This window comes from Aquarana catesbeiana, linkage group LG01 (genome assembly GCF_042186555.1).
Source record: "Aquarana catesbeiana isolate 2022-GZ linkage group LG01, ASM4218655v1, whole genome shotgun sequence".
Lineage (NCBI taxonomy): Eukaryota > Metazoa > Chordata > Amphibia > Anura > Ranidae > Aquarana > Aquarana catesbeiana.
The window spans coordinates 188,017,549-188,032,159 of record NC_133324.1 but is presented as its reverse complement, the minus strand read 5'-3'; the positions used below and the strand labels follow the sequence as shown (position 1 = coordinate 188,032,159).

Sequence of the window (14,611 nt, the reverse complement as noted above, 5' to 3'; positions counted from 1 at the left end):
GAGGAGATGAGCAATATCGTAACTGGACAATGCAGAGTGAACAAAGGAATAGCTGTCGCCCCGAGTGCTGTTAGGCCATCAGGAGAATGCAAGCTATTGAGTAATTTTAGCCCAATAACCTTGCATCTGTGATCTACTGTTGTGTAAGTGGGCACAAACCCAGGGTACTCAAGGAATCGATACAAAAGGAATGGGCTTTTGGTTTAGCATCTATGGTCTATGAACAAAAGTCCTGTGCCCTGCATCATACGATTAGAAAGTTTTTGCAAAGAATATCCTAAAGTTTACCAATAGGATTCTTAAAAACAGGCGAAACCTCCATGGGTTAGTGCTTTGTTAAGATAGAATACTGCTAGATCAACAGATCAAAGGTAAAGGGCTGCCAACCTTTTGGAAGATGTAAACAGCTTGTCAAAAGTCTCCCAGACTAAAGAATGGCTAGGAACAGCGGGTGCACCGGAAAGATCTTGGTAGTCTTAGGACTTCTAAAGACGTCTAGACGGGTAGCAGTACTGGTAGAGGCTGCAAGCTGATCCTCCAGTTCTAACAAGGTATGAACTGTGCCAAAAGTCAAGACCGTCTCTTTAAAGAGGAATTTCACCCTCCCATTTTTTTTTTCTCCGAGCTCTCCTAATGCTCCGCTGTGCACAATTCAGATACTCACCCAGAGAGCGATTCCAGCAACATCCTGCCGAGATCCTCTTCTCAGCAGCTGCTGCCGGGTCATGCGCCACTATGGTTTTCTGCGAGTTCATTGGAAGGCTGCGCCAGCTCTTCCACGGTCTGGCGCAGCCTTCCGATGACGCGACGCCATGCCTGCCCCCTCCTCTGTTGAGTGGAGTGATGTTATATATCCCAGGAGGCACAAGGGGCACAGATGTCATTCACGTAGGCGGTCGACAGAGGATTGGGGGGGGGGGGGGGGGGGCAGGCTAAAATTAATTGTTTAAAAAAAAAAAAAAAAAAGACCCACCCCACACACGCTAAATTAGCAGCGGAGGGGTGAGGGGCAGGAAGGAGAGGAGGCAAGTCAATGTAAAGAGTGAGGATCCGCTTTAAGCCTCTAACTAATGGCAGTGGCCTGCAGCTCAGAGGAAACACAATCCATTAAAGATTTTGGAGACTCAGCACAAGACAGAGCATCTGCTGCAGAAGGTTCGGAGGCCACAGTCAGATCAGATAGTTATTCTGCAGGGGAAGGCATGGAAGTACTTATGGCCTCTGTGGTCAGTAAGCTATCAAAGTTACAATTTGGACCATGAAATCTTGCATAACTGCAGTGGCATACTCCCAGGATATAACCAAGAAGGGGTTACAAAGGATGAAGCTAAAATAGACAGAGGATGGCAGGGACTCAAGCAGAGAACATTCCGGGTTATCAATATGAGATCAAATAGGTATTCTTTGCCTGAAGTATTGGAGAAAATACAGTATCTCACAAAAGTGAGTACACCCCTCTCATTTTTGTAAATATTTTATTATATCTTTTCATGTGACACTGAAGAAATGACAATTTGCTACAATGTTAAAGTAGTGAGTGTACAGCCTGTATAACAGTGTAAATTTGCTGCCTCCTCAAAATAACACAGCCATTAACGTCTAAACCACTGGCAAGAAAAGCGAGTACACCCCTAAGTGAAAATAGCCAACTTGGACTCACCTTCCATTTGAGGATGCCCCACAGATCCTCAATAGGGTTTAGGTCTGGAGACATGCTTGGCCAGTCCATTACCTTTACCTTCAGCTTCTTTAGCAAGGCAGTGGTCATCTTGGAGGTGTGTTTGCAGCCCAGCCTCCGAAGGGAGGGGATCATGCTCTGTTTCAGTATGTCACAGTACATTTTGGCATTCATGTTTCCCTCACTGAACTGTAGCTCACCAGTGCCAGCAGCAGTCATGCAGCCCCAGACCATGACACTCCCACCATCATACTTGACTGTAGGCAAGACACTTGTTTTTGTACTCCTTACCTGGTTGCCGGCACAAACGCTTGACACCATCTGAACCAAATAAGTTTATCTTGGTCACATCAGACCACACACAGGACATGGTTCCAGTAATCCACGTCCTTAGTCTGCTTGTCTTCAGTAAACTGCTTGCGGGCTTCACTTGTGCATCATCTTTAGAAGAGGCTTCCTTCTGGGACAACAGCCATGCAGACCAATTTGATGCAGTGTATGGTCTGAGCACTGACAGGCTGACCCCCTCACCCCTTCAACCTCTGCAGCAATACTGGCAGCACTCATACGTCTATTTCCCAAAGACAACCTCTGGATATGACGCCAAGCACGTGCACTCAACTTCTTTGGTCGACCATGGCGATGGCCTTTTTTGGAGTGGAACCTGTCCTGTTAAACCGCTGTATGGTCTTGGCCACTGTGCTGCAGCTCAGTTTCAGGGTCTTGTTAAATCTTCTTATAGCCTAGGCCATCTTTATGTAGAGCAACAATTCTTTTTTTCAGATCCTCAGAGTGTTCTTTGCCATGAGGTGCCATGTTGAACTTCCAGTGACCAGTATGAGAGAGTGAGAGCGATAACACCAAATCTAACACACCTGCTCCCCATTCACACCTGAGACCTTGTAACACTAACAGGTCACATGACACCGGGAAGGAAAAATGGCTAATTGCAGACCAATTTGGACTTTCACTTATGCGTGTATTCACTTTTGTTGCCAGCGGTTTAGACATTAATGGCTGAGTTATTTTGAGGGGACAGCAAATGTACACTGTTATACAAGCCATCCACTCACTACTTTAACATTGCAGCAAAGTGTCATTTCTTCAGTGTTGTCACATGAAGATAATAAAATATTTACAAAAATGTGGAGGGGTGTACTTTAAGGTCATTGGAAGCTGGCATAACAAATATGTGGACTCACCTGTACGGAAGGAGATTGCAGTAATCGGACCCCATTCTTGATGAAAAATCATCAGGGTTTCATCAAATTTGATGTTGTGCACAATAATTTTACCGCTCGTCAGCCCAACAGCCACCACATCAACTGCAGGAGCCTAGAATTACAATTTCAAAAGTAAAATGTCTAATGCTACCAGTATTTTTTTTTTTTTTTTTTATAATTGACAATTTTTATTAAGCATCCAAGTATACCATTCAATGGTTGAAAGTGACATTACATGTGATAAGACAAAAACAAAAAAATTTGTAAAATAAAATAAAAGAAAAAGAAATGATAAGAACATAATGTTCATAACAGACTTCTCTAGAAATAGGGGAAGTCAGACCAAAGAAAACTAGGGCGACTATTAAAAATTGTTTGGTCCATTCTTCTCAAAGAGAAAATATGAGAGAGGAGAGAGAAGGAAAGAAAGAAAGGGAAAATGGAAGAGGTAGACAGAGAAAGAAAGGGGATCAATACATTTGGGGCTAATCTCTCCAGGGCTCCAAGTGTGTACCATCGCTCAAGACGGGGAAGGTCCCATGGAATTACGAGGGGGGTTCCAGCCTCCTGCGCCAAGGCTCCCATGTAGCTGTGTGCCTATCCATTTTATCTGTGAGTCTGGCTGTCATGGATTCCATAATCTCTAAGTCTTTAATTCTAGTATACAGATCAGATAATGGAGGATTCCGGCGTTTCCAGTGTAGGGATATTAGGCATCTGGCTGCTGTAAGTATTTGCGTTGCTAGCTTTTTGGCTAGTCTAGGGAGTACACCGGAGGGAGGCCCAGTATGAAAAATTTAGGGGAGAAAGGGATATCAACCTCGAACAATCGCTGGAGGAGGTCCCGAACTGCCCGCCAGTAGGGTTGGAGGGAGGAACAGCTCCAATAGATGTGGTATAGTGTGCCCCAGTCTCAGCAACACCTCCAGCAACGATCCGAGGCTGATGGGTATATGGCCTGCAGGCGTGAAGAGGTGAGGTACCAATGGAAAAGTACCTTGTAAGAGTTTTCTTTGTACAGTGTGCATATAGAACTCTTGGCTGCCCATCACCATACAATAGCCCATTGTTCAGGTGTTAGTTCCTCCCCAAGTTGTTCTTCCCATCTACGCATGTAATTATGTTTCCCCCTAGTGGGCATGTCATAGGAGTTTATGATTTTATATATATCTGTGGTCAGACCTTTCTGCGTGGGGCCTGAAAGAACTAAGCATTCAAATGGGGATGGCTTCGAAAATTGGAGGGTGGGGGAGATGGTAAGTGCGTAATGCCGTATCTGGAGGTAGCCAAAAAAGGCACTGAGAGGGAGCTCATACTTGACTCTGAGTTTATCAAAGGATAACAGGATCCGGGACACTGGGTCCACCAGGTGTCCATAATGAAAGAGTTGTCTTTGCAGCCACGGGGAAATCAGCTGAGAGGTTAGGCTGTCAGGTAATTTAGGGTTATAGAGGAAGGCTGTGACTAAAGAGGCCTCCTATTGTAGAGGAGTACCCTGGTTTAGTCGCCTCCAGATATTGCTTAGGAGATGCATAGTGTGTAATAGGTCAGAGGAGGGAATATTAGCATTGGCGTTCCACTGTAAATTGTTCGGGTGGATAGGCGCTAGCCATATCTTTTCCAGCTGAGTCCAGCGATTATAGGTCGGAAGGGTAACCCAAGAAGTTACAGCTCTCAGTTGTGCAGCATAGTATTAGCGTTGAAGGTGTGGAAAGGTCAATCCTCCCTCCCCTCTAGAAGCAAACATTACAGAGCGGGCAATTTGGTGTTGCTTGTAATTCCATGTAAAGTTTAAAAGGTCATTTTGGAGCTTTGTGAGATGAGGCAATGGGATAGGTACTGGGAGAGTCATGAAACAATACAGGAGTTTAGGTAGTATGTTCATTTTGATCGACGCAATACGACCAAACCAAGACATCGGATAGTGTCTCCATTTGGCCAGAAGGGATCGGATGGATGCAAATAGAGGCCCAAAGTTTGCTGTATATAAAGATTCATATCTAGGTGTAAGGTCCGTTGGCATGGACCATAGGGTGAGTACATGGATTGAAAACTGGCTACAAGGGCGAGTTCAGAGGGTGGTGATAAATGGAGAGTACTCGGAATGGTCAGGGGTGGGTAGTGGGGTTCCCCAGGGTTCTGTGCTGGGACCAATCCAATTTAATTTGTTCATAAACGACCTGGAGGATGGGATAAACAGTTCAATCTCTGTATTTGCAGACGATACTAAGCTAAGCAGAGCAAATCTCTCCGCAGGATGTGGAAACCTTGCAAAAAGATCTGAACAAATTAATGGGGTGGGCAACTACATGGCAGATGAGGTTCAATATAGAAAAATGTAAAATAATGCATTTGGGTGGCAAAAATATGAATGCAATCTATACACTGGGGGGAGAACCTCTGGGGGAATCAAGGATGGAAAAGGACCTGGGGGTCCTAGTAGATGATAGGCTCAGCAATGGCATGCAATGCCAAGCTGCTGCTAACAAAGCAAACAGAATATTGGCATGCATTAAAAAGGGGATCAACTCCAGAGATAAAACGATAATTCTCCCACTCTACAAGACTCTGGTCCGGCCGCACCTAGAGTATGCTGTCCAGTTCTGGGCACCAGTCCTCAGGAAGGATGTACTGGAAATGGAGCGAGTACAAAGAAGGGCAACAAAGCTAATAAAGGGTCTGGAGGATCTTAGTTATGAGGAAAGGTTGCGAGCACTGAACTTATTCTCTCTGGAGAAGAGACGCTTGAGAGGGGATAAGAGCAGTGGGGAGAGCGGGCAACCCTGCCTTGTTCCATTTGAAATAGGGAAGGTAGTGGTTGCCGCAAAGGGCATTTTGATAGAGGCAGTTGGGGTTGCGTACAAGTGCTTAATCGCCCTGAGGAACGGCCCCAAAAAGCCCAGATATTTAAGAGTGGAGAACATGAAAGGCCAGCTAAGCCTGTCGAAGGCTTTCTCAGTGTCCAAACTAAGCAAAAGCGCTTCATTCTTTTGTCTATTAATAATGTCTATTAAATTGATGGCTCTTCTAGTGTTATCTCCTGCTTGGCGTCCCGGGACAAAGCCAACCTGATCTTTATGGATCAGGGAGGGGAGGATCTCATTTACTCAAAGGGACAATATTTTCGTAAAAAATTTCAGGTCCGAATTTAATAGTGCTATGGGCCTATAATTCCCACATAGCGTGTGGTCTTTATCTGGTTTGGGTATAAGTGTGAGATGTGATGTCTGCATGTCTCTAGGGATTTCTTCCTTGCCCATAAATCTGTTAAATAAACTAACCATGTGCGGGAGCAGGGTAGGTAAGAATGACTTATAATAATCATAGGGGAGGCCATCAGGACCTGGGGCCTTGTTATTTGGAAGGTGTTTCAGAGTGTCAGAGATTTCCTCGTCAGTGATGGGGGAGTTGAGAGAGTGTAGGGCTTCTACTGGTAGAGTGGACACCCCACTGGTGGCTAGGTAAGACTGTACCCGGTCTTTAAATGTGTCCTGGATAGGTAAATGCGGTATGGAAGGGTTATTGTAGAGATCTGAGTAGAAGTACTTAAGTAGTTGTGCAATGAGGTCAGGATGGGATTGAAGGGTGCCTGTTGGGTCAAGGATAGCTTGAGGGGTCGATGTATGTGTATTTTCTCGAAGTTTACGTGCCAATAGGGTGAGGGCCTTATTGCCTTTATCATAATATAGCTGGCGTAATCTCTGAAGGGCCTTCTCTACTCTGCCTATGTCTATACTTTTAAGTATAGCTCTAAGCCGTATGATTTCCCTCAGTAAACGGATGGAGGACGAGGTTGGGAGTCTAGATTCTAGCTCCTGTAAACGTTGTATTGTCTGTTGTCTCAGTAGCTTGGAATTCTTCTTCCAAGCCGTGGAGATTGCAATACTCTGTCCCCTTATACAGATGTAACACGTAAGGCACTTGACAGAGGCTGATGACTTGTTTACCCGGAAGTCATGGACAGGACTAGCTAGCTGAACGAGGAGAAATTCAGCCATGAGTGTTATGAACTATGAGTCATTTTATGCGTGCACGGTGTTTAGTGGACCATCATTATGAGTGTAATTTTTAAATGGTTAAGGATTTTACACTATATGCAACTTTCGCTCTATTTTACTGTACCAAAATCCTGATGATTGGAGCGACATAAGCCTGGATGCGCAATATGTCTCAGTTTACTGGAGTCACATGCAAGCTTGACCTTACTGAAATGTACATTTGTAGTGATCCAGGCTAAAAAGCGAGTGAGTTTCTCAAGAGATCATCACTGAGAACAGATTGAACAGTTTGGTGTGAAGGAGCACAGCACACACTCTTTCTTGGTCATGTTTTGATTGTGAAGAAAGAATTCACAAAGAATGCTATAAAGTGGCTTTTTTGTGTATGTATATGATTAAAATAACTTCACGCACTGGTGTTTTGTTTTTTACGAGATGTTGTGTATTTGCACATGGGGGTTGTAAAGTATTAGATATTATTGTATATAGATTTACTGTATTTATAAAAGATCCTATGCTCACGTATCCTCTCACTCCCCTCAAGAGTGAACCTGCAAAATCTGAAACAAGGTCACCCAAACTGATCACAAGTTCTCCACCAACAAGGAGACTCAACCACCGTGGAACAACTCAATGCCCTAAAAGCCATGTGAAATACTCTCTAACAGTTTAATTACTTCCAGCTTTGGCTAAAGGATGCAGTGAAACAAACCCACCAGAACAACTTTGGGGCATTCCATCAGCTATGAACAGCAGAGATCTGACAGGCTATGGTTACAGCTATCCTTAACTAAGGAAACCACCAACAAAACCTATTAAAAACTCTATTAAATCCACCACACAACTGATTTTGACAGGTACCTGGTCCCCCACTTCTGGCCAGATCGCTGTTCCGATCCGATAAGAAGTTCACCCACCCCTCTGGGATACATCACTGGTCCCAGAAGACTGCGGGACCATTCACAATGTGCAGTGCGGCTCGTGCATGCGCAGCTGGAAGCCAGCGGTGAAGCTGCAAGGCTTCACTGCCAGTTTCCCATTATCAAGATGCCGGCGCCTGGACTGGAAGATGACTGAAGAATCAGGCCGGGTGAGGATACTGCTGGATTCAGGGGCAGGTAAGTGTCCTTATATTAAAAGTCAGCAGCTACAATATATGTATTTTAAATTTTTGGGAAGGAGACTGGAGATCCTCTTTAAGCTCTGCCAATTTTCATCATCCAATTATGTAAAGGAAAAAAAAAAAAAAAAAAAAAGGATTTTTGGTTTACTTAATTTTTTTCTTTGAGTACATCACAGGACCCAGAGGAGTTTATACTCATGACTACTTGGGTTATGCTGCCACCGTCAGATGAATGGACACTTGCCAAAAAGAAAAAAGGTATGAATCCCTGCTCAGGCATAACACCACCCCCCTCTTAGCTCAGCTAAGCCTCAGTTTAGTAGCAAGCAATGAGGAAAAAAGGCAAGAGAAAAAGGAATCTCTATGTCCTGTAATGTACTCCAAGAAAAGGATTTTAGGCCAACATGTTCAAAACTTTGAAAATAGAGTGGGGGGAACCCAACTACAAAGCCACCCACAAGCCCTTTGGTAGAGGCATCAACATCTACCTGCTAGAACTTGGTAAATGTGTGAAAAGAAGACCAGGTAGCAGCCTTACACACTTTATCAAAAGAAGCTTGATGCTAAATAGGCCAGAAAGCCATGAGATGGCTGGTGGGATTGACCTTAACCAGGAATGCTGGCAAACAGACCTAGAAATAGTGGATTGAGAATCAGTCAGACCCTTCTGAGAACCCTCAGGCAGAACAAATAAGATCATATTGCTGAAACTAAGCTGTCAAACGACTTGAACATCCAAGAGTGAAGTACCCTCTAGGATGCTTAGGATTAGGACAAAAATGATGGCAACACAATGTCCTGATCCAGGTAGAAAAATAAAACCACCTTAGGTAGGAAAGAGGACTGAGGTCCCCAACCCCACCTTAGCCTGGCGAAGAACTAGGAAGGGTTCCTTGTAGGAATGCACAGCCAAATCTGGGACTCAGAGTCGAGGTAATGGTCATCAAAAAAAAAGACAAACCTTGCGCTAAGAAGTGACAAGGGAATCTCTCAGGGAGGTTAAAAGGAGAAGAGATCAAAACAGACAAAACCAAACTAAGTTCTCTCAAAGACAAAAGGGGGGCGCACAGGCTGAACAATACGTGAGACAGGGTGCACAAAGGCTTTAATCAGACAATGAGACATACGTTTCTGAAAAAGCTTTTGACCTATACCTCGATGGTACTCAAAGCTGGAGACAAGCCAAAATACTACCCACAACATACTGTTGGCGATGAAAAATTTTCTAGCCTAGAGAAAAGGTAGAAAATTAGGAATCAAACATCCCCGTCCCTTAGGATTTGGGCTTCAACAACCCAGAGACTTAAGTAGGATGGAAGATCAGATGCCAAGACAGCAAATAAGGCCCAACTCAGAGAGAACTAGACTTTTCTGCAATGGCGCTTTGGAATGTCAGCATACCACTTTCTTCTTGCCCAAGCCAGTGCCTTCAGAACCAACAGAATGCCCTTCACCTTTATCTTGCATGACCGACAAGGAAGAAGTTGAAGTGGAGTGTAGGCACAGATCATGAAAAACTATTCCAAGGAAATATCAGGACATCTACCGCAATTGTCTGAGGATCCCTGATTCAGAACCTGTCCAGTTTGTTGTTGAATCTGGAAACCAAGAGATCCCCATCTGGCATCCCCTAGTGCAGGTAAATCTCAACGAACATCTCAGAAAGAAAAGCCCATCCTCCCAGATTCAGCAGCTGAAGGTTAAAGCGGAGCGCCGCCGAAAATTTTTTTTTTAAAAGTCAGCAGCTACAAATACTGCAGCTGCTGACTTTTAAAACATGGACACTTACCTGTCCTGGGCGCCCGCGATGTCGGCACCCTAGGCCGAACCGTCTCTCCGTCCTCGGGTGCTGCCGCCTCCATCTTCGGTAAGGGAATCAGGAAGTGAAGCCATGTGGCTTCACTTCCCGGTTCCCTACTGCGCATGTCGCGCAGCGCAATACGGATGGTCCCTGCTGCCTCTGGGACCCGTGCGTTTCCCAGCAGGCAGCGGGGAGGGAGCAGGAAGTGGCGTAAATAACCGCAGATTCTGCGGCTATCTATGCCGGAAGTGGGTACAGATACCTGTAATATACAGGTATCTGTACCCCCCTCCCCCCTGAAAGGTGCCAACTGTGTCACCGGAGGGGGGGAGGAATCTGATGAGTGGAAGTTCCACTTTAGCAACTGTAATGAGTGTGAGGCTGTAGGCTTTACTGAGTAAACAGAGACCGAGGACAACAGGGAGCCAGCCAGCTCAAAGTATAAATATTGGCGGTGGCGCTCTAGGCTGCACACGAGGATGACAGCTGTCAAAATGCCTGGTGGAATGTCGAGAGAGGGAGTGTGCATGACGCGTTTCCAGGGACATTGCCCTCTTTTTAAAATGCATGGACAGTGAAGGGAAGTGATGGGCTTAGAAAGCCAAAATGGCAAGAAGGGGAGGAACATGGGAGGGGAAAGAGGGAGAAAGCTGAGCTGCTGCATAGAGCTAGAAGGGTGGGAGGGGGAGGAAAGTGGGAGGGAAGAGAAAAGCACAGAAGACATAGCTGAGCCATTAACCCTTGGCTTGCAGACTGCCAGTATCAGGGAATGTAATGTTACTACTGGAGACACGGAGTAATATAAGAAAATACAATACAAAACAAAATCAGGTCTGCTTCCCTCTGAGCGCTGCGAGTTCTTGTTTCTCGTTAATGGATGATGTATGCCACAGTCCAATTGCACCAATGGGGAGACCCCAAAGACTGTACAGGAGAACCAGCCGAAATGTCCGAAGTTCCAGGATGTTGATTGGCAACTTCCACGCCTATGATGACCATGTTCCCTGAACTAAGAGGTTTTCAAGAACACTTCCCCAGCGCAAAAGGCTGACATCCATCATGAAGACCTTCCAATTCAGAAGGAAAGATTTACGTGTATCCAGCATCTACATGGAGATCCACCATTCCAGAGTAAATCTAATCTTTGCAGTGAATTGCATCAGCAGATCCAAGGACTTCCGACGTAGGATTTTGCAGTGCTCTGGGGAGAAACTGGGCAAAGGGGACCATATCAAAAGGTGGCATCTGGGCATTTCTCCTGCGTGAGCAGTACCCTTACCTGAGTCGTAATGAAGACTAAGCCTAACTACTTTGGACAGTTAGGTCGTTCAGGTACCCCACAATGCGGAAACTCTGGATTTTCAACAATCCCAGAACAGAAGCCAACACCTTGGGGGTGGTTGACAGGCCAAAGGGTAACACCACTAATTGATAGTGGCGATCTTCCACTGTGAATCACAGAAACCATTGGCGCGGCTGCAAAATCGGGATGTCCAAAAAAGGGCTGGACGTCTCCATTTGGCTAGAGAAATGTGAATAAGTTGGAAAATAATTTTTTTGGAGTGCTGCTTTAAGTGCCAAAAGATGCTGCTCAAACGACCCACAGCCAAAATGCTGGTGTCTAAAATGCTCTTTCCAGCAGTCTAATAAGGTATATTATACAGAGGTGCCAAACACAGCTCAATTTGCATCACCATCAGTCATGACTAAGTCCCAGAGGCAGGACGAAATGCATCAGGGGGTGTAGGAGTCAAGGCCACTCCTCGCTATTTGATACACATTGAGCTAACAGTGTGTGGCACCTCCATCTAGCATACCAAGCTAGAGTAGAAGCAGCAAAACGTGTCATGTGCTGGCACAAGTTGGATGACCCCTTGGGAAAGCAGTCTTTCCAGGGCAACAAATTAAAAGAAAACAAAACATTTTTTTGAGGATCTGAAGATACCAATAGGCCTTGTTCACACCATTGTGCAGACACAGTTTTCTGCACTGTAAACAAAAGGACATGTCATCAACATTGGTGTTAACAGGGCACATAACTGAGGTGCATAAAAATTGATGTCAACGTGCGTAAAAACTCACCGAAATGCGCATGAAAACCGATATGAAACTGATGTCTCTGCAAGTGAAGTCTGTGCAGTTTTCACGCACGTATTGTATGTACGCGCCCTTAAAGTGATTGTACAGGCAGAAGGTTTTTTATCTCAATGCATATGCATTAAGATAAAAAAAGTTTTCTGTGTGCAGCAGCCCCCCTCAGCCAGCGATGTCCACGAGTGCCTCGGCCGTCCGTGACTCTCCCTCCTGATTGACAGACACACCAGCGGCACCATTGGCTCCCGCTGTTGTCCATCAAAGTCAGTTAGACATTCAGGAGAGAGAGGAAGTGGGGCCAAACAAGGGCTCCGTGTCTGAATGGACACACGGAGCTGCAGCTCGGCTCGGTTGCCCCCACAGCAAGCTGCTTGCTGTGGGGGCACTCGACAGGAGGGAGGGGCCAGGAGAGTCAAAGACGAATCCGAGAAGAGGAGGATCTGGGCTGCTCTGTACAAAACCATTCATTACACAGGGCAGGCAAGTATAAAAAAAAAACAAAACATTTTTTTCTATAAAAATAATAAACGACTTTACAATAACTTTAAGCACAGAGGGGGGAAAAAAAACAAATACCAAAACTCCAGCTTGTTGCCACTGGACACTATGCTGTAGACCCAGTTGTCTGAGACTTCCTGATCTCAGACAACTACAAAGGCCAATAAAATGCCCCCTACTCACGCAAACAGGGGTGTCCCTTTACTGTGTGGAGGACTTGCCTCCAGAACCAGTGGACTTGAGATTCCAGTTCTTCTTACAAAGCTGGGATGTGGGCTTCTGCTTGCACATGAAAGTAATTATTTTTGGATTCTGAAGGCGACACTGTTTTCTAACGCAACACCTTCACCTTTTCCTTAAAGTTTTTTTAAAGCCCAAACATTTTTTAGTCCTCACTCGATCCAGCACTGTGCCCATCAGCAGTGGCTCTCTTCTCTCACTTTTTGGTCTTGCAGGCTTTGCTAAGGCACTCCTGCTGTTATCAATCAAAGCCAGTGATGAGGGTGGGGTTGGGGGGGTAAGCAGTACCTTTTGCGTCTATGGACACAGGCAGTGCAGCTTGGGATCAAGCTTGCAGGTGTGTCACCATAGGAAGCTGCCATATGGCATGATCTTTCGGATCAGTTTCCCTGGAACCCCTCTCTCCTACCAGAGAGAAGGTTGTCTTAAAGAGGGACTCTACCCTCTTATCTGTGGTATCTTTAAAGGCTGGGACCTCATCCACCAAGGCTTCCTTTGGAAGAAGTCATCATACCGACAAAAAACATTAGGGTAAAGCCAGGCTTTGTGTGTGTTAAATGGGCAGGCAGCATTTAGCTGTGCAACAAGCAGTGTCTTCTCTCATAGTGGGGCCAGCTGTGTGGGAGACACAGACGGGGTTGCACGCTACTCACTGCTGTGGTCTGCTGGGGGACATTTTGGATGCTTTGTTGTACAATTTAACAGCATTATGGTTTTGTGTTAATAAAAGGCTGTTAATTCTACAGTATTGCACTATGTATGGCCTCTTCCTTTGTATGCTCACTAGTGGAGAGATTACATGTAAACATCAGAAGACAGCTCAGTGATTGAAAAGGCTACTTTCATCTTTCTGGGAGCTCGTAAGTGCAACTGCCATATTTGTGAAAGCGTGCCAATACCTTTTGGCGAGTGCAGATCCATGTGGGTGGAGGACAGCATGTGGTGTTTGGTTTGGAGTCCTAAGGGTGGATGTTTGGTCATCATCGCAGTCAGTAAGTGAAGAAAGAAGCTTTGCTACATTTGTTTCAGTTTAAGCTCATTGCAGGACTTATGTTTTTTGGGATGTACACACTTATTGTTGCTACTAGTTTTGAGGCAATATAAAATTTAGATCAGGGGTGTCAAATTTCATCATGGGCCGCATCAGCAGCATGGTTGCCCACAAAGAGCCAATTGTAGCTGGGGTGCGCTACGTACAGAGTGCAGAGTTCAGGGGTGCGTTATCTACAGAGTGCAGAGTTCTGGACTGCAGGGTTTAGGGCTGCACTATGCACAGTATGCATTCCGGCTGCAAAACTGGGTGCGAGGGCCACATGACAAGGCCTGTCAGGCTGGATTCAGCCCATGGGACCTGAGTTTGACTGTGATTTAGATGATATATTCTTTTATATACAGTATGTATATTTTTTGGTACCTTAACAAGGGGATATACAGTAAATACACTTATCACTGTATTGATCTAGATTATTTGTTCTGGTTTATTTATATTTTATTTTAAGGGATTATTTGGCCTCTTTATTGGTTTGTTGGAACAATATTTTTATAGTGGGTTGGAGTAAATTTTAACATTTTTGAGCACTCACAAAAGTGGGTGTTAAGTGTATTAATTGTGATGAAACCACAGCCTTATTTACATACCTGCTGAAGAACAGTCACACCAGTTTCCCAGCCTTTGAATGTATACAGAAGTTTGCTATAAAAAAAAAAAAAAAAAAAATTAAAGTTACGTACCGGTAACGTCTTTTCCTGTAGTCTTTCAGGACAGCCACAATAGAGAGATAGTCTCCTCCCCTTCCTCTGGAAACACTGCGCCAGCCCATAAATTCTCTCCTCCCCTGCCGGACCTCAGTTTTTTCAAGAGCACCTCCGGCCAGCTGGGGAGACACAAAAACACATTAATAACATACCATTCAACATCATTATCATATTGCGTTCTGGTCTTTAATAAGACCCCCC

The 14,611-nt window shown here is 45.1% G+C and overlaps 1 protein-coding gene across 1 annotated transcript in view; it reads right to left on the bottom strand.

The window, feature by feature from the left end:
• The window catches only part of WDR36 (WD repeat domain 36), a 142,850-nt gene that overhangs the window by 94,499 nt on the left and 33,740 nt on the right, over positions 1 to 14,611 (bottom strand). The window contains exons 6-7 of the mRNA XM_073624607.1: positions 14,294 to 14,348; positions 2,881 to 3,013 (exon numbers count right to left, since the gene is read on the bottom strand). Coding sequence (XP_073480708.1) covers positions 2,881 to 3,013; positions 14,294 to 14,348 — 188 coding nt within the window. The remainder of the gene's footprint in view (positions 1 to 2,880; positions 3,014 to 14,293; positions 14,349 to 14,611) is intronic.